At 40.3% G+C, this 26,596-nt stretch overlaps 1 protein-coding gene across 1 annotated transcript in view; it reads left to right on the top strand.

The window, feature by feature from the left end:
* Window positions 1-23,052, top strand: part of LOC137618935 (uncharacterized) — a 24,433-nt gene extending 1,381 nt beyond the window's left edge. The window contains exon 4 of the mRNA XM_068349139.1: window positions 22,967-23,052. Coding sequence (XP_068205240.1) covers window positions 22,967-23,052 — 86 coding nt within the window. The remainder of the gene's footprint in view (window positions 1-22,966) is intronic.
* The last annotated feature ends 3,544 nt before the right edge of the window (window positions 23,053-26,596 follow it).

Here is a 26,596-nt window from a genome sequence, read left to right as displayed (position 1 = left end):
TACAAGGCCCAGCAAAGCAACACATACCAAAAGATTTACACACAACAATGCACGTTGTCTTGTGCACCGATGTAAGCAAACCACCATTGACATGCCCTTCCACAGGTCCTTTCCTCATGATCCGTTGCACTCCCAAGGCTTTCTTGATTAGGATTTGTGGCAAAGAAGACAGGGTATCTTGATTATCTAAAACTTGCATATCTCCTTCAAGATGACTCACCTACAGTTCGCCTCTCTGGATCCATGTGCCCTATTTCACATGCATGTCTTTTTTTAGGAGGGAAGCCATGTACCGTACGGGTTTCATACACGCTGATACAAAATAATGATATTGCTTTTTTTATCTCTTGCTCTCTTCCGCACTGCTGATAGATAAAACATGGTTCACATTGTTTGAGTGTTTTCACATTGTTGCCCTCAACTGTTTGTATAAAGGCTCGTTATCTTGTTGAATAAAGGTCATTTGCATTCACCTCACCTCTGCGTTAGTACCTTTCAGACACCTCCCACACTTCTTGCACAAATGAAAACGGTCCCAAGTTTTTTGTTTGATCGTCATCAGATGAGTAACAGAAAATATTATTGCATGAACACAAGCTTGTACAAAGCCTCAAACATAAAGCATTTCAAGAAACTAAATGCAAGGGAAAAAATTCAAAGGCATTCAGGATCAATCTGCTGCCATGCATAATGCTAGGCAACAGCTTTACCGCTGTACTAGAACGGTTTGTTTTTATTTACTCTGGGAAGATTAGTGTCTCACACAAGGAAGTCAGAATTCTTGCCTTTTATTAGGGTAGAGTTGATCGTGCATTCACAAAAGAGATAAATTACATATCTAAATCAATTTGTATTTCTTCAAACAACTGACTTTTGAATCTCTAAGTCAAGTCATCCAATTTGGAACCTTTACAAGATAACCTGTGATTATTGCAATCTTACAAGATAGAAAAAATTACCAGAAAAATGTCAAATCCTCCAAAAGCTTTGTATCCTGCCTTGTGAGAGACATTCAGGCTATCAAAGGAAATTGTTTCCATAAACACTTTCTTAAAATGTGAACGCCGGATATCATACAATTACCTATCGCAGGAACACAGATTTCTTGTTAAGAAAACATCCTTAAATTCTAAGCCTGAAGTGATGTCCTTGTACAAGCGATATAACCACTTATTCTAGATCTCTAATTACTTTATGCACATTAGAGGCCTAGTCAGACAGTTAGTGGCTCAAGGAGCTTACTGTGTTATCTAGTCTCACCATGAGCCTGATTTGAGCTGTGATCCTGAGTTGTGTTGTGAGACTGGATTGCATGCGGATAAGAGATTCTTTGTTTCAAGCCAAACTCTCCGGTAAGAGGATATATTTGCACCTTTGGCGCTGCAATGCAAGATTACTGTGAGGCAAAGTCGAGAGGCGCTGAAAGAACGTTTGTTCCAAGAAATACTCCCACAAAGGTTTTCTCCTTTAATGTCAATATCCAGGCTATCTGTGAGCCCGAATCCGGTCGTGACGCCAAATCACAGGCTAGCCAGGTCTTGAGGTGTAGAGAGAAAGCTTGTTTTAAACAAACCTCCTTGGTGGGAAGGATAGCTTTCACTCTTGTTGCCAAGATCTAGACTTACTAAGAGCTAGAATTGCTTCACGAGCTAGACTCACGAGGGGAAGAGAAATCTCTTGCTTCAAGCAAACTCTCAGGTGAAAGAAAAACATTCACCTTTGGCACCACGACTCAGGCTTGCTAGAAATCGCTTACATTAAGCGAAACTCTCAGGTGAAAGGCTAGCTTTCACCTTTTGGCGCCGTCAGTCAATGCGACAGCTGTCAGAATCTCATAGGAGTTTCAAAGAGCTAGGACACTCTGCGTAGGAACGTGAGAATACTTCTGAGCTGCCTGGATACATAAACTACCAGGGTAGAAAAATCAGGTCACCATAGCAAGTGCATCCGACAAGCTTAAAGGAAAAAAAAAAGGCAGTCATATCTCTCAAGTGAAAGGCTAGCTCCCATTTGAATACGCATAGGGCACTAATAGGTACATTCTAGAGAATTTTGAGGTTTAATTGCTGACCAAGTCGTGTGATCAGCTGCAAAGCTACAGCTTCTAATAAGCATGACTGGAACGTTAGATCAGCAGGTCTCGCTAGACTGCTTGTTGCTCATGTGTGTCCATCAACAGATTGGCATACACAGATGGCACGATATTCGAATGATATCCCTTTCCAGAGGTTCTCTGATATTAAAACTTCAAAAGAAGTCTAACTCTAAGGCAGTAAAGATGTTTATCTTTATTCAACCTAAAGAGTAAAGGAGTCATGATATAATCAAAACTTCAACTCTAGGACAACACTTCCGAGACACTAACTCATCAACCGAGAATTTAACAAAAAGTAAGTTTCATTGCAGAGATAACTAGGAATGTGGTCAGAGACATCTGTCTTCGACCACGGCTGATATCAAAGGGAAGAAGGTGTGCGTGAGTGGGGAAGGTGCTTCTCCAGCTACAACTGATTAAAACCAGTCGGTTGTTTACAACTTGTTAAAAGTTTTATAACAATGCCAGCTGGGGCAGATTTCTGCTTCTATTGTAAAAAAAAAAAACCATGGGGTTTGTATAGTGTGTAGGAATAATTATCAATCTTCATGTGTAAAGCTCTTATTTACAATTCTGTGGTATTTTAGTAAAGTACTTGTTTGCCGAATGGTTCACTCTAGTACCCTAATAAGTGTAGGGCATTGCAAGAACCAGAAATAAAACATGGTTATGAGAGGATTGATGGCTGATGAGAAAAGAAATAAATTGCAATATACTGTAAAACAAAATGGTAAAATGAAAAATAAAAAATTTTACTTTGAATACTTGACCATGAAAACTATAACGAATAGAGAAACTCTCTCCCTCTGGGAACAGGAAAGGCCTCAAATTCTTCAGAGTGGAAATGATCCGAATTTTGGCCGTGTTCCTCAGCACACTCACAAGCGCTGGCTCATGTTTGTTCGTCTCTGAAAGCAAAATAAACAAACACTCTCGCTCATCATCTTACAAATAATGTGGTGCAAAACCAAAGGAACCTTATTCTTCAAAGGCAAAGACTTCTTGATCTTATGATCCTCATTCTCTTTCTCTTCCTCCTAAGTGGAAATATAGCCAATCAGACTGTTCTTCTCCTGTGAGTGACACCCCAAGAGACACTTCCCAACGAAGGAGCAAGCCTGACCAAAACCCTTCATCTACTGGAGATCGAGATTCCAGTACAGCCACATCGTCTGTATCCTCCGAACGCTGAAAGTCTAATCTGAAGTCTTTTGCTAAGGCGTGTCCTATAATACCAGCTTTCTTTAGTTCTTGAGATTTGTCTCAAGGATGAGATCAGTCAGTCTCAGAAGACACCTCGAGGCATGGGGATTATGCTTCCAGGTAAGATCCTCCCTCAGGTAGGCAGGAAGAAAAGACATGAGACATTTAGGATGAACTCTCAACGCCCCACGAAACGAGGTCTTCCTCGAGATTCGATTTGCATTGCATGAGACAGAATTCCATTAGTTAATCACCTTTGTTAATTAGGAGTAAAGGAGAAATGATATCAATTTCAACTCGCATGGACCATACCTTTTTTAAATCATAAATTCGTTATTTTTCTGAATGAATATTCTTATGTTTAAGTAGTCGAAGAATAATATTTGTTCCACATTATTAATAGTTACCATTAGATCATATTCATTCTTTTTTTTTTAAACAAGGTTTTCTTAGTACTTTGCAGGATGTTAACTGAACTTTTAAATTGTTGTCGGTTATCAAAAAAGTTAAAACTCTTTTTCAAATACCCAGTTTTAAATATTTAACTTAGCCGGTGGATATATATGTAGCTAAGGTCTCCGACAGTCGACAGATTAAAAAAAAACTCACAAACGATTGCCGTGGTGGTTGCTGGGTGTGACCACTAGCGCCGACTGCTGGCCAGGTACCGTATATATTTCCCCAGGAATTCAGTTCTTCTCTGTCGGTTGAAATGACAACATTGGTTCCGCTCCCGCTTAACCTCAAAGTTTTCAACTAATGGGTGAAGTACTTTTTTCATGGTTTTATGGCTTTTGCCGTGTTGGATTATTCTCAAACAATAAGATCTTCAATAGAAACTCTTTTTGAAAGGAGAGAAATATTTTTACCTTTTTTTTAAATATCTCTCTGGATTTTCCATAGATTGAGAGAAGATGGCCGACCCTTCCTCTAGTGTATGGAAGTGTGTTAAAGGCTTTTAGTTTTTAGTAATTTTATATTTTTTATAAGCAACCTATGCCTATCCTTTGTAGGTGGTACTGACTTGGAAAACGAAGTTAGGCAACGTTGAGCCCATTCAACTTTTATATTTTATATTTTTATAGATTGATGGGATTAATATTTTAAGTGTTTTTTTGTCTATTAAAATTCATTCTTTGAATAGTCTTCGTTCTGTTTTCAAAGATGAACTAGCATTAAGTTTGTTTATACCATGTAGTTTGCTCTATATCGTTACGATATAAAGAGAATCACAGTGTCACTTTGCAGAAGAGTTAATTGATTTTGACGTTTAGTTTATTCTTCTTACAAACTGAAGTTTTTTTTTTAAATACTTTTTAAAAGGAACATGTTATTTTGCCTTTCTTAGTCCTTTTAGTATTTTTCTTTAGTCAAATAACCTTTTATTGACGAAGAGTAAATGAGCCAATACTCTCGTGACAAGAACCGTGTGTCATTGAAGAGAGAGAGAACGATCCTAATCTTTGTTCTCGTCCCAAGTCTCTATGCAAGGAGTTTGAGAGTGAGTATCGTCGTTTCTCTCCATTTAGTTATTTACTCTCGTTCCAAGTCTCTGTACAGAGAGAAAGAGAGAGAGAGAGGATAAAATGTAGTCATTCACGTTCTAGTTTTTGTTCTCATCCCAAGGCAGTGCACAGTGAGAGATAGAAAACGTAGTCCTTAGCGATCTAGTTTTTTAGTCTCCTCCTAAGTCACTGATCATTTTTAACTTTATATATTTCCATTGTATTATATATGTATATGTTTATTAATTTTTGCATGTGCGATACATTATGTACTAATGAGCCCACATTATACGACATATTTCGTAATTCTAACATTTTGATTTAAGGGAGAATTGCTTGCTTCAGAGAGAAATCAGCTTTATTCATGTCTAATGTGAAATTATTAAAAAATGCGAGTGTCAGTGAAGAAAGTGCGAAAAACAAGTTCACTGTTACGGAGGGTTCGTCTGTTCATGCTTGTCGCCTACCCAGTCCGAGACCTCTTTCAAGCTCCCCAACCCCTGGGAGAAGGAATGTCACAAGACCAAAGGGAGCGAGAGGCTTTAATCAACGAACAGACGTTCCCTCAAAGGTATCAGACGTAGCTCCTCAAACACGTCCTTACCATAAGTCAGGAGAGACTAAGTTCTCCTCGTCTTCCGGTGACTCGTTTCTTAAATCTTGGTGTAAGGTTTCGAGACCGTTGAAACGTAAATTAGTTCCTTCAGAACAAGATCAACGTCCTGGCTGTAGTCATTGGGACAGCCCAGACCGTACTCCCTCATCGGAGGATAACTCTCCTATTAAGCGATCTCTTTTATTGTCTAGTTTTGTGGCCCCGGAGGCCTATTCTGAAAGTCACGATCCCGTTTTGCTTTCTGGTCGTTCAAGACGTGACGTTTATTATGAGTGTCCTGTTCATAGCGATGACGTTCATGTACAGACGTTACCGACGTCACGATCTATTCCGAGTGCGGTTGATTCGAAGTTAAGTGTTTTGCAAGATATGCAGTTAAAGCTTTCTTCTTTAATGAAAGCTTACGATCCTGTTCCTGTGCGAAAGGATCCTTTGCTTACTGTACGTCACGGTTCTGGAAAACGTGATTCAGGTCTTCAACCTTCTAAACGAGATTTGTTACATCACGCTGACGTTACCCCTAGTGTCAGCTTTACTGTTAAACAAGCTGCTGAGCATAAATCTCGACGTAACTTTGATCGACAGTCAGTTAAGGCGAGTCGTAACTTTGATCAGCAGTCACTGCAGTCCCGCCGAGATTTTGAACATCAACCACCGCAGTCACAACGTGACGTTGAGCTGCAGACACCGCAGACACGACGTGACGTTGAGCGGCAGACACTGCAGACATGACGTGACGTCGAGCGTCAGTCACCAAAGTCACAATATGGCATCGAACAGCAGTCACAGCTGTTACTATGTGACGTTGAACGTCAGTCACTTGAGTTACGACGTGTAGTAGAACAACATTCTCTGCAGTCACAATGTGACATCAACCCTCCAACTTTAACTTTTTTTTTTGCATGTTATAACAAACAGCAGAGCAAGCTATTATTAATAGAGGGCCAAATAATAGTACAGTAATTGAGGACCTTGAAAAGCAATTATCAACATTCAAATAGCAAATACTTATTTTAAGATTTTACTATGGTTAAGGTATGATGATAAACATTGGTTAGCATAGAAACAATCAAGGTGCAGCTTATTCGGACCGTGGCTGATTCGGACCAGGCTGATTCGGATCTTTTTCTGGCTCATTCGGACCTGTATTAAGACTGATTTGGACCTTCAAAGCTGGTTGATTCGGACCTTATATAAGCACCTGTTAATGAACATACATTTAATGTAAAATTAAAGCAAAAGTTATCAATGTTCGTTAAGAAACTTTGGCCACCGTGGATGAGGAAAAATAACCCAACACAACCCAAAGTAACTTATGCTTTACTCCTTCATTAACCCAACCGTGTTCCCCAGTGAGAACCCTTTTGATGTGAAACTTTCTTTCATTGCCTTAAACAGATCGGTAGCAGAATCATCCTGAGGTTCAACTAAATCCAAATGATAATGCCGGGAAAGTCCTTCTGGCTAACTAAATGTATATCCAAGGAACGACTGCGTCCATGACGCCATCCAGCTGGCAACAGCTCTTGTTACGTTAATTACAATCTTAATCGAAGAAAAAACTAGCAAGAGCTTACATTTATACAATTCAAAGATAGTACGTGACTTTCCAGAAGCAGATGAGGCTGGGGAAGACATCATCGCAACAAAATAAGCCAAAATAGTGAGAGATAACACGAGATAAACCCCGGTCAGCAAAGCTACAAGCGAAAGAACGACTAGATGGCGCCAAGCAGAGGCGGGCTGGCGCCCAATTACAGTACAGTAGGAGCGTTGCCTTAATAACGGCTCTCCTATAATTCTTGCAACTTTCCCCTCTCGAAGCGTAAATGCTATTAGGGATGTAGATAGCTATGTAATGTGTAAAGAATACGTCCTCTGATATTATGCGATATCCCTTTTAAAATTTATAAGGGATATTCGCTCCAGGCGTTAGAATTCTGGATACCTTTAGTAAATTCCCTGGGATATATCACTGTAGTCAAATATAACCTAGGAAGCTACTAAGAATGAACTTCCATCAGGACGACATGGCTACCTCACCAAAAAATAGATTTTTCGCGTCGCTCAAAATCCATTTTCTAGCTTACATTTATCAAAATATTGTACCAATATACATAGTGGTTTTGTAGTAATACGGTCTGTTTTTTCATCTATTAATACGGAAAAGAGCCTCTTTCTAAATATTCCAAACAATTCTATACCAATTTTTTTTCTCAAATACTTGTCTAATCATGTTACAAAACATAATAAACAGAGAAGCCAGACTGATAAAAGGTGTCCTACCTCTAGAAAGGATCACACCTATACAAATTGATTTACAATGGCTGCGTAATACAGTCAGGATTGAGTTCAAATTATGTACAATACTATCCATCAAGTTATCAAAACAGGATGTCATAAGTATCTAAGAGAATTGCTACATATTGTGTAGCCAACAAATCGTGTTGAAACAAAACTAGTTACAGATTGTTTCAAATTATTGGAACACAGATATGTGTCTACTGTAGGTTCAAGACCCTTAAATGTGCGCCCCTGAGACTATACAATAAGCTCCCACTTCACACCTGAAAGACTGAAGATATTATTAAAACTTTCTAGAGGAAACTTAAGTCTTTCTTATTTTCTAAGTAGCCTACTTTGATAGTGTGGATTTGACAATAAACAAGCAATATGTGGTGTGAAATGCTGAATGCCTTGGAATTCACATGATGAAATGACTGTGAAGGTCCTAAATTAGGGTTCCCCTGCTGTATGGGACCCGCCCTTAAAATAAAGAATAATGCGAAAATCCTTTGTTTTTGTTAATCATTAAGATTTTGTTAATCGCCCAGCGTGAGGAAATAAACTTAATGTATATCCATATTGAAAGAAGTCTAATTTGGCTTGATTACCCTAAGTTTACCCTAATAATAGCATCACCCCAAACTCCACCCTAAAGAGGTCCCAATTACCCTAGTTTAGGGTAATAATTCCCAAAGTGGAAGCCTTGGCTATAAGCCTCTTTATGTCAAAGGTAACTTTGTGTTCTTGTCCGAATCATTCAAAACAGCCTAGCAAATGGTCCAAATGAGCCTTACTAATTATCCGAATCAGCCTAAATACATGGTCTGAATCAGCCAAGAGTAAGGTCTGAATCTGACCCGAATCAGCCACGGTCCGAATAGGCCATGGTCTAAATCAGCCAGCATTCAAAACAACAATTAGCTTGAGTAATCCTTATTCCTACAATCCCAGTTTTAATCACAAAAACTAAAAGTAACTGTTGCGAGGTTTTCTTATTTCAAATGTGTCAGAATTGTTATATTGTGTTACAATAAAAATCATGGATGTTTGTGTTTTGTGAAACCAAATTGTATGCCCCAAACAGCAGGCCATCTTATGTGATCTATGTGGAAGATGGACTCACAAGACGTCGCACAGTTAAGTGGCTTTCCCATTTTAATGTTGTTATTTTTTTTAACTATACTCACTCTGCAGACACTATATTAAGGTCTTATTTCTACCTGTATGTATGTATGTATGTATGTATGTATGTATGTATGTATGTATGTATGTATGTGTGTGTATGTTTGTATGTATTCACAAATGTAATAAAGATGTGATAAAATAAGATTGCGATGTTTTCTCTTCATAAGTAAACCATAAGTACATTTAGTTTTGAACAAACAATTCTAGACATGAAAACGTAATGAAAACCATTAAAAAACAAGTGATATAGTTAGTGTACATACACATATACTAAAATAATTACTTCAATTAAAATTTTCTTATAACTAATTTGAGCCCTATGTATGTTACACAATTGCATTATACAAAGGAAATATTTGCATCTAGTTGATAAAACAGAGAAATATAATTTGATAAATTTTTTCATTTACGAATTGAGTGTCTCAATGCAGTTTCAAAACAAAGAACAATAGAACAAAAAATAAATACATATCTGTATATGTTAAGAAATAACCGAAAATAAAGTTAAGAAATGACCGAATTCGCAGATACAAAATAACTACAGTCAAAATCATCCGATAGTTTTGATATCATTTGTTTCCTCTGTCAATATTAGAACACCACCATCATCTGTATGGGGGAAAGTAAAAAAGATAGTAGAATAATTTACCTCCAACGTGGGTTGGAGGTAAATGGTCAATATATGACTGGAGCAATGGGGGTTAGTAATGCTTTGGCTGAACATTTCTTCACTATATCATGCAACTGTATTAAGCACTGTATCATTGCAACAGAAAAGGAGGAATTTTACAATGTTCTTTTTAACAAAATAGAATTTGATTCCACAATAGCATGCACCTGAGGATTAATCCTCGAGGAGTATGCTACAGGTGTCAGGAGAACTCAGATGTACATCGGCTAAGTTTTCAGATTACTGATGCGTGGGGAACCACTAACATTTGTCACTCCCCTTTGGAGGCTGGAGACTTATGTTGTAACTGTGCAGATTGATGAGTTTGATGTAAGAAAGGCTTGGTCTTCCTTCAGTCTTTCAGGTAGGCCTTCCATGGTGTTTTTGAGGGAGCTGGTAGCTAAGGCTATCTCTCTCCTGGTACTTCCCTGTGAGTTTAACTTAGTCCCAAGTGTCCCTGGTGACGTCTGTTAAGGTAGCCACTAACCATAAAAGAAAGGTGGTGGAGGTAGGCTTTAAAGATTAAGAGATCCTTGGCCCTGTTCTTGGTGGTATTATGTGTTACTACCATTAAAAAGTTATTGGGTCCTTTGACTGTCAAGATACGGTAGTACTACAATGGATCCGTCTTTCTGGTTATGGTTCATTTTTTTCTTTGCCTACTCATACTCCATATAGTTTGGCCTGTTCTTTAAACATTCTCCTCTCTCATCATACACCTAGCAACAATGAGAGAAATGAGCAATTCTTCTTTACTCACGCTGTTAATTACTGTTTTGGTTAGGTTAGAAGAGACTCTTTAGCTATGGTAAGACGCTCTTCTAGGAGAGGAACACTCCAAAATCAAACAATTGTTCTCTAGTCTTGGATAGTGCCATAACCTATGTACTGTGATCTTGGGTTTGAGTTCTTTTGCTTTAGGGTACACTCGGTCACACTATTCTACCTTTACTCTTCCTCTTGGCTTTTGAAATGGTGTGTTGGGCTTGTATAATAGAAGGGTCATGGATGCCTTGTGGTTTATCAAAAGGTTGGGTTTCCCTTATGTGTTTCTTCATCTTTCTTACAAGTATTCATTTTCAAAACCATCCATACTGTCCTCCCTTGCATGGTGTGTCGTCTCCGCCCTTTCGACCAATTTTATCCGACAGTTTACCTTTAGTCTATGTATTGTATTAGTCACTTTATATATATATATATATATATATATATATATATATATATATATATATATATATATATATATATATATATATATATATATTGTTGTTATTATTGTTAAATCTGTTTTTAGCATGACGAATCTTTATTGCTTTTAATTCTTATCCTGACTGAAGACATTAAGCAAAACCCGAGACCGTACTGGTCCTGGGTTTTGCCAGTGTTGTTGACTCTATTGTAATATTTTTGGACTGCCTGCCAATATTCAGCACATAGAGGTTACCTCAAGACAGTATGATATACTTTTATGGTCAGAAGTTTTGATTTCTGAAATAAGGCTCTCATCTGTACTCCTAATTACAGGTTTTAATAAACTAATAACTTTGAAACAGGGTGTCATCCCTAGGGAAAGGGAAATAGTGGTATAAGTTAGGACTGAGTACCCTGCTTCTCATAAGTCCTGCTATATATAAGGATGTCATGAGATTCAGGTATTTAAAGTTTTTGCTAGGCATAACAACTTCTATTGGTGTTTGATCTATTGGAATCCAGACAGATTTTTTTTATCTTCGATTGACTTTTTAGCATTATTGCTAAAATACAACAAAATGATGGAAAGATCTCTTTTGTTTTTGTTGGTAGTTTTACTTCTTACTTTAGGGAGTGTTTAATTGTGTTTCTAATACTGATTGCCATGGCTAAAGAGCTATGGACTTGGCCTTTGAAACAGACTTTGAGCAAACGATAAGTGAAGCTTTTCACTGGTGTGATAACTACTTCAAGCTAGTATACACTGATTTCCGCGACATTTTAACAAGTAAGGTTTGTTCTCTAGTTGGGATATCTGATGTTGATGATGATGAGTAGATTGCCATGCCTATAGCATGTCACGGGCTCTTGTCGATAGGACAGCCCATACACGATTGGATCTGTAAAGGGAGATACTCCAGAGTAGTAAAAAATTTTATTATGAAAAAGAATGCTAGGTAAGAAATAGGAAAAGGGTGAAGGATGAGGGGTGAGGATGATGAATGAGGGATGGGAATGGGAATGGATTGACAAGACGTGAAAAGGGGTAGAAAGTAACCCGAAAAAGGGGACTCCTTTTTAGATCCACGAAAGAAAGTTTTAGTCGGAGAAAAAAGTATTGATAGTAGCAAGTCCCAGTAAGTAAAAGAGACTGGGAGAGGAGAGAAGGATTTTTAGTAGGAGAGAATAGGAGTAGGTTTAAGCAAAGAAGCTTATTCCTGCTCTTGTGATGGAAAAGGGGAGGGGGGCCATTTCTGTACAACGCTCGGTCAGTAAGTACGAGAAAGGCCCCCCAAGGATAGGGTAGGAAGAGGAATGATAGGGAAGGAGGGATGTTTTTAGGAGATAGGAAAAACAAGAGCTGTTTCCTTATAAGGAAGACAGCCTTGTAATAACTATTCTCCTTTTAGGAATAGGGAATTGGGAAGGAAGGAGAGGATATATCTGCTGCAAGCAGAGAAGGATTATCTCTGCTCCGGGGCTGGAAACTGGAACTGTTGCAGGAGTTGCTGGAAGGTGGAGGTCGATGAGAGGGAGAGGACTTTGGTAAGGATCTGGAAGGCGATAGGTATGAGGTCTTGCAAGGTGAGAGACTCAATTGCTTGAGTCAAGGTTTGAGTAGGGGATGAGGATGAGGGTTGTTGCTGGTCCCTTTGGGGAGCAGTTGCAGGTCAGTGCTGGTCCTTTTTGGGAACCATTGCAGGTCGTTGCTGGTCCTTTTTAGGAGCAGTTGTAGGTGTAGATGTAGGAGCAGGAGTTGGCTGAAGTGGTCTTCTCTGGCGAGTAGTTCTCTGTTCTTTCGGTTGGTGGGGTGGAGCTGGTTTGTTTTGGTTTGAAGAGGATGTATTCTTCATAGCTACTATCCTCTTGAGACGCTCTGGGCAGCACTTATTCCAAGCATGGTGTGGCTTAGAAAAATTGGGGAACTTGGATGTGGTTTGTCGTCCTTCTTTGTGGGCCTTTATGCACACTTCTGTGCTATGTCGCTGGCTGCAGATACCGCAGATAATGGGGCCTTTGCATTTTTCTTTATTATGTCCAAAGCGTTTACATCTGTAACATGGAAGGGGCTCAGGTGTATAATCCTCGATGGGGAAAGTACCCCAGACTCCTAAGTCCAGTTTGGAAGGAACTGGACCTATAAAGGTGGCGATGAGACGTCGAATAGGAACGTCATCCTTGCTTGTGCAGCGAACAGCACAGTCAATGTTGCTGCACGAAGTTACTATGGAAATGGGCATCGACACAGGATACCTGGTAACGACTGCCTTCTTCCTGATAAAAGCAGGATCCAGCAGTGTTAAGGTGGAGTCTTCCTGAAGGAATCAACCCATCTTCACCATCGTAGCTAATTGGTAGTTTGTTACTTGGCATTTGATAATGATAAATTTTTGCACATTTAGGCGTGTTTTTCATATTCAAATAAGCCATATATATTTTTGATACATTAATGTCTGGATTCTCCTAACGACCTGGGGATCAGAGCCCCAGGCAAAATCACACAAAGTAACAAACTACCAATTAGCTACGATGGTGATGATGGGTTGATTTCCATTCTAAGTACAAAACACCTGAATTCGACAGGTATAAGTACAGTAGAATTGTCATTGAATTTTACCTTTCTTTGTGGCCAAGTGGTTTAGTCACTGTCTATACAAGCTGTCCGACCAGGGTTCGATTCCCGCCTGGACACAAGCTCTTGTCTTTGTGTGATTTCGCCTGGGACTCTGATCCCGAGGTCTTTAAGAGAATCCAGACATTAATGGATCAAAAATATATATGGCTTATTTGAATATGAAAGACACGTCTAAATGTGCAAAAATTTATCATTAATCGAATGCCAAGTAACAAACTACCAATTAGCTACGATGGTGAAGATGGGTTGATATCAATTCTAAGTACAAAACACAAAGGGTATCCTTATCATTCCTGTTTCTATAATTTTCTTTTAATTCTCGCAATTTAACCTTGTTTTTATAAATATTAGTGTCGCATTAGTGTCAAGTTCACCTATGCAGTCTCTTCGGCCATTACTATTCACAAATCTCAGTTTGGTCATCTCTGCTTTTCTTGCTTCTATTTTTCTTTCAATTTCATTTGCCACTTTACTTTTTGTTTCTTTTTAAATTTCTTGTTTTTTATACTTTCTTACTTCTTCAACTTTAATATAATATTCATTGCATATTTCTTTAATAATTTTTCTCCAACATTCCCAATATGGTTCTCTTATTTGGTCTTCCACTACTTTCTTAAGTAGCCATTTGTTTCATAACATCACATTTTTCATACTGTATTCTATTTTCAACTGGCCGTATTCCTATTTCTGCTATTAGCCCTCAGTATGGTGTAGTAGAAACCTGTTTAAACAATTCTTCCATAATTTTGTGCTGTTTACTCTCTAGTTCTTTCAATTCTTTTTTTTTTCTATTACACCCCATGTCTAAATATTTGCCTACATTGTAGGTACTGTCGTGAATTTTCTCCGACTTATTGTAATTAATGATTCTAGGCCCGATGGAATGGGCCGATGACAAGACCTTGAAGAGGTTTGCTTTCCAAAACTATTCAGGATTCAATAAAATATGATCACAATTTTCAAATTCATTACAAAAATAACCATTTGATAGAGAAATAACACACAATAAAACTTTAAGCTAATTAAAAAATAGAACTGTCACCCTTAGGGGGTCTGCAACATGTGCTCATGAAACACAAAGTCCACGTTGGACTAAAAAAGACTAAATTTTCACAATTACAACAATTATTCCTTGGTAAATCATCTGCCAAGGTTCACAAGCGTATTCTGATGCATAAAACCAATCCCCAGTCCCAGGGATGACAATTTTACAGATCGATATAAAGTTACATATACAGTAAAACTCACAAAAGGTACCGACCTGGTATCACGGTAGCAAGGAGCTGGAGACAGATAGACTTAACAATAGTAAAACTTACTGGGTTGGGGTCTAGGCAGGAATGAACGAGCGTCATACTGGACAGCTCCGAGGAAAACTACGATCTCCCGCGCTAACTAAAGTGTCCTTGGGAGATGCGAGACAACTCTTACGTTATTTATTTGATAAGGGGTTTGATAAAGCTTTTTTATTGACCACAAGACGGAGAAACTATCAAAGTCTTACTTCAGATCAAAGGGTAAACTTAATGCTTCGGCTGAAGGCCATAATTTGCCGTAATCCAACAAACTAGAGAGTCCTTGGCTCTAAACATATACATCGATATTTTTATCGTGGTGAAACAGTATGATATCATTTTTGTAATTCATATATAGTAAATACTTTGTCTCTCTGACACCCACTCCTTTCCCACCAGGTGGTTGAATTTTACGCCACAATACCGTCACGTATTGGACAACATTCATTCGCAGCAACGCCCAATCTTATCCCAATTTAACGCAACGTTCATGGAGTTAAATGGCGGGGATTTTGAATGATCAGATCGAAATTCCCGATAGGTACTACTACTGTCTCATAGATCTTTATTCTCACTAACAATGCCAAATCTCCTACTCTGTCACTGTCTCCATACTTCCTAACTTCCTGTACCATGTAGCCTATTCTATTATTGCTTCCCTTTTGCTTATGATGAGACTTTAGTTTCCTTTATCCTAGTACCATTTTCCTGATTATTTATATTCCTTAACTGTTTCTATTCTTCGGAGTTTCTTAAAACATCGTCCTTTTAGTTCCATGGTTGATTTGTTGTCGGTGGAAATTGGGGGAAACAAAAATCCATGAAAGGACTCATTCATATCTTATACATGCAAAACAATACATCTCTCTGAAGTGCAAAGAATGTACAGATATAATTGTGTACGTTTGGTGGTACATATCTGTTTAAGCTTAATTCTAAAAGCTTTTTGTTTTCTTATAGAGAGGAAGAATGAGTCGGCAAACTGAAGAGAAATGAGTTGAGAGAAAACTTGATCAGGATGGATGGATGTGATGGCCATTGCAAGTTGCTTCCTCAGTACGATGTAGTCAACACATTTTATATTGTCTGGTCTTTGAGAAATGATAACAAGTGAAGCAGATGTCTGCATTGACATTAAAAATGCCATGCTGTTATGAAACCCAAGAGACGATATACCATATCCCATATGTCGTTAAAGTTTCCTTAACAACCAAGTAACAGAACAGATTAGGGCTAACCAACCTCATGGTTTATTGCCCCATAAAGGTGCTGAAATCCCATTTTATGAGGAATTTTACATTGACATTTATCTTTCACTACCATAGATAAACAAAAGACGTCTGCTTTCATTGTAGAGATTTTTATCACATAAACTTTCCCCTACCCACAATGAAAATAAACTCCTAATCACAACCCCAAACTGAAGCCCTGCTTAGGTCGTTATGTCTTTTTACTATCATTTTTTAAACTATTAAACATATGGGAAAGAATAAAGTGAGGATTTTATGCAAAATTTGCTATGGGTAATCATTCATAGTTTTGTATAAATCCAATGAATAATAAAATTCACTCTACAGCAAATAAACTAAGATAAAAATAAAGACCCTGGACAAAATATTAAGAAGATTCCAATAACAGAGGGTAGCTGGCAGATCTCGTCTAAGGAGAGTAAGAACTGTAAGTTACACTTTTCATAGTTTGGGGTGCTTATACATGAGAGAGAGAGAGAGAGAGAGAGAGAGAGAGAGAGAGAGAGAGAGAGAGAGAGAGAGAGAGAGAGCATGAAACTACCCTATGCATCCATTTACTCGTTAAGACGAATATTACATTCAACTTTTGTTTTTATGGTTGGATCCCAATAAAAGTCTCGATGAATACACATCTCCCTCTTTTCTCGATAACCTTGACAAGATCAGGGTCACCAAACCGCATGCGCATGAATATACATATTTGGCTTTTGTCTTCAGATTGTAAAGCACCAGAAAGAAAAGAGTCACATCTTAGTTTTGCTTTCATGAAGGAAATGACCGAGTGTCAATTGTTTCACTTCCTAAATCTCTCGGTGGCAAACAACATTTAAGAGCAGGTCTTGTGGCACCATTAGGTTTATAGTTTTACAAGTCAACTATCTGAAATACACTAACTCAGAGTTCTTTCAAAAATACAACTTAAATAGTTTAAAGAGTGAATAATGAGCAGACTTAAGGGGGTGACAATTATAAAAAACAGATTTTGACACAGGAAAAATCTACTTTTTGTGTGAGATAGCCATGTCGTCCTGATGGAAGTTCCTCATTGGTAGCTTCTACTCAGGATATTTCTGCGAGTGATATACCAGAGAAAGTTTACCTTAGAGGTATCAATGTAAGACATCGCATCCATTCTTGTCGCTTCTGGATCTAAGTCTGGTGCTACATACCGAGGAAGCTTCTCGTTAAATCTCGTTGCAATGAGATTGATTTGCAGTTCTGGGACTTGCTCTAGAATAAAACAGAATAATTTTGTGTCCAGAGACCATTCTGTTTCCTTAGGCTTGGATCTCGACAGGGCGTCCACCGTCACATTGCAAACCCCTTCGATGTGAACTGATGAAAGATCAGATTTCCTCCTTTGCGCTACAGAGAGAATGGCTAGGATTAAATGGCTGATCTGAGGAGATCTGGAGCCCTGTCAGTTGACACAGTGTACTATTGTATTGTAGTCAATGACCAATTTGATGTGTGATTTCATCTTTGGGTATAGTCTCTTCAGAGTCGCAAACAATGCCAGAGCTTCCAAAACATTGATGTGAAACTTCTTACATGCAATCAAACATTGACACTGCAATATCTCGAAGACGAGTGTCCCCCCCAAAAAAAATCATTGTTCCGAGGCGTCCATGTGAATAGTCACAGAAGGAGGAGGGTACTGTAGAGGGATGTAGTTTGATACCCTCTTGGCAGTGGACCACGGCTTGAGCTGCTTCCGCAGTAAGACTGGAGTTTTGTGGCGAAGATCTCTCTGAAGATTGGATGCCTTTCTTCTTCAGACTCTGTTGGCATCTTTGAGTCTTGCTTTCAGGGTTGGGTCGGTCACAGTAGTGAACTGTAGCAACCCTAAGACCCTTTCCTGTTGCCGTCTGGTGAGTACTTCTGAACAAAGTAGTCACCTGACGTAGTTTCCGATTTCCTTTCTCTTGCCTTGTCGTAGAGAGAGCGGATGTGACTGTAAATTCCAGGGAATTCCTAGCCACTGGAATTTCCAAGCTAAAGATAACTTGGACTTCTTGAGGTTGATTCGGAAGACCAGAGTTTGTAGGAAGTTCATGGCCTTTTGGGCTGTTCGAAGACATTCCGACTTTGTTGTAGCCGAGACTAACCAGTCGTCGAGGTACAAAATCAAATGATGGCCTCTGTTCTGAAGTAATTGGACAACAGCCTCGACTTGATTAGTAAAAATCCTTAGAGTTATACTGAGTCAGAAAGGCAGAGCTTTCAATGCGTAGGCCTATCTTGCCAGTTTGAAACCACGGTGGGGGAGAAGCGCTGACCTATTGGAAGAGGCCAATAGGCATCTGTGTGTTCTACGGAGATGGTGTAGTGGGGTCCATATTCACGAGATAATCAGCATGTGGAACTTGTCTTTCAGGATGAATTTGTTTAGTGGCGACAAGTCCAGAATAGTTTAAAGAGTATTAGAATCTTTCTTGGGTATGCAGAATAGCAATCCTTGAAAGTTTTTGGATTTTTTGCAACGGATGACTCTCTTCCGGAGGTCCTGAACATAATACTATAAAATGGGGGCTGTGAGTTGATAGAACCTCTTGAAGCCTAGCCCTTTTGAGACTGCTGTGAACACAGGGATCAAACTACCATTGATCTCTGAACAGGTGAAGTCGTTCCCCTACCGGAAGCTCCTCATTGTTGTTGTGAAAGACGTGCATCTTTAGTCATCTTGCCTCTACTTCCTCGGCCTCTAGTTTGACTGCCTCTTTTAGACCTTCCCCTGTTACCAGAGCCCTTCTTCTGAGCTTTGGCAGGGTAGAATGCTGTGGTAGCTCTCTCATACACCGGGCTGAGGGCTGGACACTGAAACATACTGCTGGGGAACCATGTAAACAGTCTGAGGGATAGCGGCAACCGAGGCTGCTGCGACAGGAAAGGATTTCCTTCCCTTTAAGGGACTTCTGGGCTTCTTTTCCTTGGGTTGAGGAACTTCATAGGGGATAAATTTTAGTTTAGAGGACATAACCTACTTGTCTATAAGGCTCTTATTCTCCTGAGCTGCTTAGTCCATGAATTTTTTAACTATTTTTTCAGGGAAGAGATCATTCCCCCAGATATTGGAGTCGATCAGTTTTCTAGGATCATGTCTGATCGTAGCAGTGGCTAGGACGTGTTCTCTACATGCTCTCCTGGCTAGGAAGAAAGCATGGAGATCCCTATCAAACATGATTATGTGAGTCTTTGCCGAAACTGGGAAGAGATCATATATGAAATTGTTTCCAATAAGCTTCTCTAGATAAGATTGGAAGGCTAAAGAGGCATAAAGTCTCTCTTTAGCTTCCAATTCTCCATTTAATAGAGATTCTGCATTCCTAGTCAGTTTTTCGTTAAACTGTTTGCCTTCCGATGTCTTTATCTAGTTTTCCAACAGTGAAGATATTTTGGACGTCCTTCAAGTTATTCGTATCATAAGGACTGGGAATGGCCTGCTCTCCACTATTGCTTTCATCATGGCCTCTAAGCTTTTAGAGCCAAAAGGGGAGACAATATCCTTGGGTGCCACAAAGGTGGCCGGTTTCCTGCCAAAGACAGGAAGTTTGCTATTGGTGAATTCAGCAATATTCAACTCCCTAACCAATAGGGATTGAGTCTTGCTATGGTCCAGAAGAATTGTTTGCTTAGGGATCGTATTATCACTAATGGACGCTTCCGAGTTAAGCCTTATGTAGAAGTAAGGAAAAATATCGATTGATAGAAAAAATTCCAAGTCTGAAACTGGCTAGGAACCCAAAGTATCCCCAATATGGAGGAACCCTTCGGTTAAGGCCATAAGCTCGAAGCTGAGGAAGCCTTAGAAAAAGGTGCCTTTTTTCAAATCTACTATCCTCACTGTTAGGTATGCTGATCAGCGTTCATATTTGGCGGATAGGTTCTCCACAAAAGCTTTCATGAACGCCATTAGTTCCAAGTTACTAGGAAGTGAAGGTTTGTCTAAAGTCTGAACTGGCATGGAGGTGGAAGCAGGGGCTTGAGCAGCAGTGATGGGGGAAAGTAAAGAGGCAATGGGAGCTGTACTCACATGATGTACATCCAATGATTCTTCTGAGGCTTCCGTGGTCAGCAGGATCCTCTCCCTCTCTGATGGCACAGAAGTAGACGACATGTTGTCAACGTCCAGACTCATAACTTGCAGAGAGTCTCGAACTTCCTCATACGCATGATCTTTGGATACCGTCGGGAGTTGAACAGTTAGTAACTGATTACCAAACACAGAGGTGACCTCAGCCTTTGGAATGAGAAGGTCCTTCAGTTCCAGAGAAGTAAGATAAGACTTATCTTGTTGAAAGCTCTTCTGGAAGCCTCTTACCCAGTGTCAGAGCATCATACGACTTTGATCTCGAACGTTCAAGGAGACATCAGTGGCATAGATGCCGGTATGAAGGAGATCCATGAAAATTTGACACTTCGTAGGTTCCCAGATTGCAAATAATCCCTTGGAAAGATCTCTTGGAAACACGACGATCAGCATGTTTCCGGTAGGTCTTGTGGCCACAGGGCGACTTAACCCGCCTGGTACAGGTGACCATTGAACACTCCAAGTCATCAGCAACCTGTAAAGAAGAGACATTTCAATGAGTACATATCATTAAAAAATATATTTTCTGAAAATTAGTTTCACAGACCTCATCCTAAATTAAATAAACCTACTACCCTAAAAAAATGGCTAAAGACCGATCATAATCAGAACCTATGCCAAACAGCTCAGAAATCTAAAGAGATTTAAGAACCAAATATAATAACAATGTGATAGGAATATGGAGGAAAGGTTCCCATCAAAGGGACACCCGAACCTCCAGAGTAGGTCTATCGGAACATCCTAAGATGGCAAGTTCACTCATCATACAGTTTAAACCAGCAACAGTTACCCCCAAGGTGGCAGCAGCTGCATTAAGGCAACAACTATTTCTAGTAGCCAATAAAAGACTGACCTGCCAATACCTCAGGCATGTCAACACAAGGCGTTAGTCACATTATAAAGTCAACAGGGGGAGAGTGAACAATCCCATAGGGAAGGGTCCACATTCAGGGGAAGTACAGGAATGAAAGTCAGCTTATAAATGAACCTGTCAAGACCTGATCATTATCACTAACTTATGAAAAGTGGGGTGTAGCCCGTAAGATAGTGAGAGCCGTACAAGACAGCCAGGGCGCTAAAAATGAGAAATTCAAAGGATGTACTGATAACCAGGCAGGATCCAATTGACCAACTCTGGAGGAAAATTTTCCTGAGATGTGGGATAGGGCTGTAGTTGAGGCAGCAGATTGAATGACCTATAGCCAACACAGCCAGTGCTAGTAGAACTCAAGCTGACAATACAGGAAGCAGAGACTAAAGCCACACCTCTGTCTAGATAGGTTAACCAGGCCAGGGAGTCAAGACTTCATAGCAAGAGGGACATAGCACACAAAGTGAGTCTGCAGACATAGAGCGGGCTCTGGAAAGGCGGCAAAAGAGGACCCCATGGGGACCATCTCTACACAGAGATAATGTTAGGCCGTAGGGAGAACTGTGCAGGCAAGCCTAGCCTACCCAATGGGTGAGGGAAAGCTCAAAAGCTAGGGTAAGATAACTAGACTAGAGGAACATAGTTCCCAGTACGGTCAGGTTATGATCTAACTAGGAAGGGGAAGGGGCAGAGATAACACCCAAGGGTGGTCTCTAAGACGGCGGAAAGATTTTGACCAGGGGAGGAGAAAATCTCACCTATCTAGGGCCAGAAAAAATATCCTACAAATAGGCATACTAACTGGCACAAGGATAAGGGAAGAAAGGGGTGGTGATGGGAGACTCATTAATGGTGAGGCAGCAGAACAGGAAGGTACAACAGCGACATTAGAACAGCAATAGTGTTCCAGTGGGTCTGCCGTAATAGGTCACAGAGGACAAGTCCTCATAACCAGGCATAATAATGGTTAAGGCAGCACAAGAGGATCTACTTGTTGGCATCACAACAGTCGGTAAAGCATTCCAATGGGTAAAACTAAGTAGACACAGGGAACAGCATCCCAAGACCTATGCCACCTTGCTAAACATATAGGCTAAGTGGAAAATGAAAACAGCCACCCTAGGGCAACTGACAACACTAGCCAACTCCCAGAAGGACCTTCAAGATCGCAGCCCCCCAGCCGTGACGAATCGCCACATGGGAGGTAAGATAGCCTCATCCAACTAGTAAGGTTAGGTGAAAGAAGAAGGGGATGGTGCATGATTAAAAATTAACCAGGCATGGCAGCTAGCTAGCATATGATACCCCAAGTCAATGCTGATGAAAATATCCAAGAAACACCAAGGAATGATGTGGGAATACCATAAACATACCACACCTTAAAAGAATAATGTAAAACATATTCTTCCAGTGATATGATAAGATGACTAAGCATTTCCGAGCAATTTTGTAACATGCCGGCCTCGAAAAAATGAAAGCGTGCAAATCAAATAAAACACTGGATGGAGACGTGATATTCTCCAAGAAACGAAAAAGGGGTATTTAACTTGGTCGATGAGGAAGAAGCTGAAGCATCCATAATAGAGAATCATTAAAAAAAGCCAAGAAAAACAAGCGACCGTCAAAGATGGCGACTGCGAAGGGGAATGGATCAACAGGAAACACATTAGTTGTAGCATATTGAGATCGGGAGTTGTAACGGCTTTCTTGCCCACATATCCTACCCTTACTTTATCCTTCGGGACAAGGTTAACTCAATTTGGGGAGGGATAACTAGGGCTTGTTATTAACACGTCCCTGATTTATACACGATATCTCTCGGGATATTTGCTCTAAGGATAAAACTCTGTTGATACCTCAGAGGTAATATGTCTCTGGTATATCACCCGCAGAAGTATATCAATTAAAAGGTTTAATGTTACGTTCAACGATTGTACACGATGTAGATTATGCAAAATGTACACATAAACTTTACTATATAATAAGCAAAACATTAGCGGCAATATGAAAATAATAGTCAGTAAACAGAAAATAGAACTATATTCAAGATTTATCATATTGTAGATATTTACAGCATTACACAAAAACCCACCGAATGCTCACAGCACAACAAAGCTAATGGATAAATATACAAAGTTGTTAAGAAGTAGAATGAGTTGACTTTCCAAACTTTTATAAAGCAAGGGACAGATGGCATGGAGTAGTTTCAGATATATAATGTTGACAGAAAGAAATATGGCTTCTGCTTCTAATGATGAATATTGATTCAGTCTTTTTTGTCTTCTTCAAAATACTTTATCGGTGTGTGTCTCACTAAAGTCCAGGGTCACAGAGAGTGTAGCTGAAGAATGTCTCCAAACACGAGCAGTGTTCAGTCAAGTTTCTCTCGTTTCTTCCTCCCCTTGTCCTATTATTCATCAGTCGCAACTGAGCTACCGAGCCGTCAACAGCTCTTCTCTCTCTCTCTCTCGGTGATCCGCTCTAAGTAAAATTCTTATTGCGGTCACCGTAGTGTATCGCCACCATGTCCGTCTTCTACCTTGGAGACTGGGCATGGGACTTATATTCAGAAGCTAACCGACACTGCAGGGACCGTTATAATGATCCTGAATGTGACTGCGACTGTTGTACATCATATCAGAATCGACATGTTCACCTGTTTTACACTGTAGGCCTTCGAACAACTAATGTTGAAGCCAAAACCCTGATTAACCATCATGTCAGATGCAGTTGTAAGGGATGCAAAGTCGCCTCTACTAATGTCCTAAAGCATGTCAGGACCGCGAAATCAGGTACCAGGGAAGTGACTACACCCCCTCCCAAAAGAAGGAAGAGCCCTGAACGTCCTTCACCAGCGCCAGTACCAGCCCCACCATAGCCACTTGTGACTCCAATGACTGAGAGATCTTCCTTGTCAGTCCCTACAACTCCACAACAGTCAGTTGCAGTAGCAGCCAGCCCTCATACCTCGGCGCATGAGCCCTCCAATGCCATGGAGACTGAACCTGTTGCGACCCAGGGGAACCATTCAGCGGACTGCAACTGCGCAGACTTCCTTACCAAACTCCTACAAGAAGCCTCAACCATTGCTGCAAGCATTCCAGTTTCACAGCCCAAGAAACCTCTGCCAAAGTTTCGACTTTTACAGACGGACAGCTCCGTCCCTTACGCCTCAGTTGCTGCCATGGGTGCAAAGCCTGGCATGCAGCTCACTGCCAGACCAAACAGGAAAGGTGATTTAATAATCATCCCAAAAGACCTCGAGACAGCCAGATCCTTCCAGGAGGAGCCATCTTTAACACTGCTGGAGGAAAGCAGTGATTACTGGGTATCCTATAACAATATCTATCTCCATAGATACATCATGCAGCAATATAGAGTGTGTGGTACGCTGTATGAGTAAAGACGACGTCCCTGTGAGAAGACTCATAGCCACCTTCATCGGTCCAGTGCCCTCCTCACTGGATCTTGGAGTCTGGGGGACGTTCCCCATCGAAGAGTATACACCGGAGCCTCCTAGATGCTACACTTGCTAGTGTTTTGCCCATCACAAGGAGGAGTGCAAAGGCCCAATCATCTGCGGTGTATGCAGCCAGTGCCACTGTACAGAAGTGTGCATAAAAGCCCACAAAGAAATAAAGCAAACAAAACCCAAGTGCCCCAAATGCTCCAGGCCTCACCATGCTTGGAATAGGCGCTGCCCAGAGCGACTGAAGGGGATAGCTGTAATAAAGAACACTTCCTTTCTAAAACAGCATAAACCACCTACAATCCAGCCACCTAAAGACCAGCGACCTCCTCGCTAGAGGAGACAACGACAGCCGCCTACTGAAACTGTTACTGTACCAGCCACCTAGCCGCAACCAGCACCACTTCCTAAACCCACATCCTCCAACCAACCTCAATCCCTGACTCAATAAGTTGAGTCTATGTCCTTAGAAGACCTTATCCCTCTTGCCTTTAAAATCCTCATCCGAGTCCTGTCCCTAACCAGTACTCCCACCTTTATGCAGTTATTGCAACAATTTCAGCTGCCAATCACCGAGCAGGGATAAGCTTATTTGCTTAAAACTTTTCCTTTTCTCTCCGACTAAAGAAAAAACTTCTCTTCTCTCCCAATCTCTCCTACTTACTGGGACTCGCTGCTATCAAAACTTTTTCCCTGACTAAAACGTTTCATTTCGTGGACCTAATAACGAGTCTTCTTTTCAGGTTACTTCCCTCCCTTTCATGTCTAATGTCAAATCCCTCCTTATGTAATTCATCCTCCACCTTTTCATGTTCCAGTTACCCTTTCAAAACTCACCCTTTTGCTTTTTAATGTTGTAGTTTCGACCTCCTTTGGGAGGCCGTCTCTTTCCAGGTTAATATACTCTTACAGGCTGTCCAACGACAAGACCCCGTATCATGCTACAGGCATGGCAATCTCCACCGAACCGAACCTGTCTATTATAGAGGGAACAATACACTAAAGAATTCTGAAGCATTAGGACAAACATTATGCAATAGCCAGGTGCCAGGAACCTACTCTACAATCATCCGGTTCACCTCACATTCGTCAGACGACTGGCAAAAAGTACAGTAGTTATGAGAAGTATCTAAAACCGCCAATCCATACCAACAACATCAGGCCAAAATAGCCAGTCACATTGAAGATCTATATGATGCAAGGGAACACTAAGATGGGCACCAACCCCATTAACGGGAGCATACTTCTCAATAAACAAATGCTCATTCACAGGGACAACTTCCCTCTAAACGAGTGACAGGGCACAACCAGTATCACACGTGATACAAACAGGGTGTAGTGAACTATCACCAACAGCAACAAACCCCTGAGCAGTGTATGGCTTTTAAACCTTATCAACAGGTCTGGAACAAACACTGGAATTAATAGGCTTCCTGTCAAAAGAACTGGTCATTTAAAGTGTTAACCTCTACTGGTAGCGCACCATAACAAGACTTTGGTAGAGTTACAAGAGCCACACTTTCATCTTCTTTCCTTATCAACTTAAAACATTCAGACACTGTGTGACCTGGTTTCTTGCGATAATTACATACTACAGAACTGCTAGTAATACAATTGGTATTAAAAGTACTGCTTTGAAACTTGATATACGAATCAGAATTAGACCTGTGATCTATATCATCAGTACCTGTATGCTTATCTGTATCCCTATAGACTTTTGATCTATTAAACCTTTTATCATTAGACCTAGACTCTTTTTGGGCCAGTACATAACCATCAGCAAATACAGCTGTTTCGCAAAGGGTAGATAACTTTTTCACTTGAGCATACCTTAACCCTGGATAGGTACGGTGGGTCGTTTGCGACCCCGAGCGTCAAAGAAAAACAGGTTTTTCTCACGTGACTCACCCCTGTGACTGAATTTGTGGGTGATCGACCTGCAGGAGGTGTCTCCCCTACACGCTCTAGTAGTGTCCAGATGTGCATTGCTGTAGCTGTACTCCTTCCCCGATTTCTGAGACGCGTCGGGGTCGTTCGCGTCCGAGTTTACCCTTCTGAGGTAGTTTGCATAATTATCAAAGTTATTACGTATTATGAAATTGTCGTAGAATGGTGCAACTTGTATAGGTTATCAGTTGTGGAAAGTCTTGGTGGATTGTTTGGCTACCATGTGCATGTTTTTTTTTTTAGTTAAAATGTCGTTCATCACCACGAGGACCATTTTACCGCGAGTGC

This window comes from Palaemon carinicauda, chromosome 25 (assembly GCF_036898095.1).
Source record: "Palaemon carinicauda isolate YSFRI2023 chromosome 25, ASM3689809v2, whole genome shotgun sequence".
NCBI classification, from domain to species: Eukaryota; Metazoa; Arthropoda; class Malacostraca; order Decapoda; family Palaemonidae; genus Palaemon; species Palaemon carinicauda.
The sequence above is the reverse complement of the archived record's forward strand: the minus strand, read 5'-3'. Positions and strand labels throughout refer to the sequence as shown.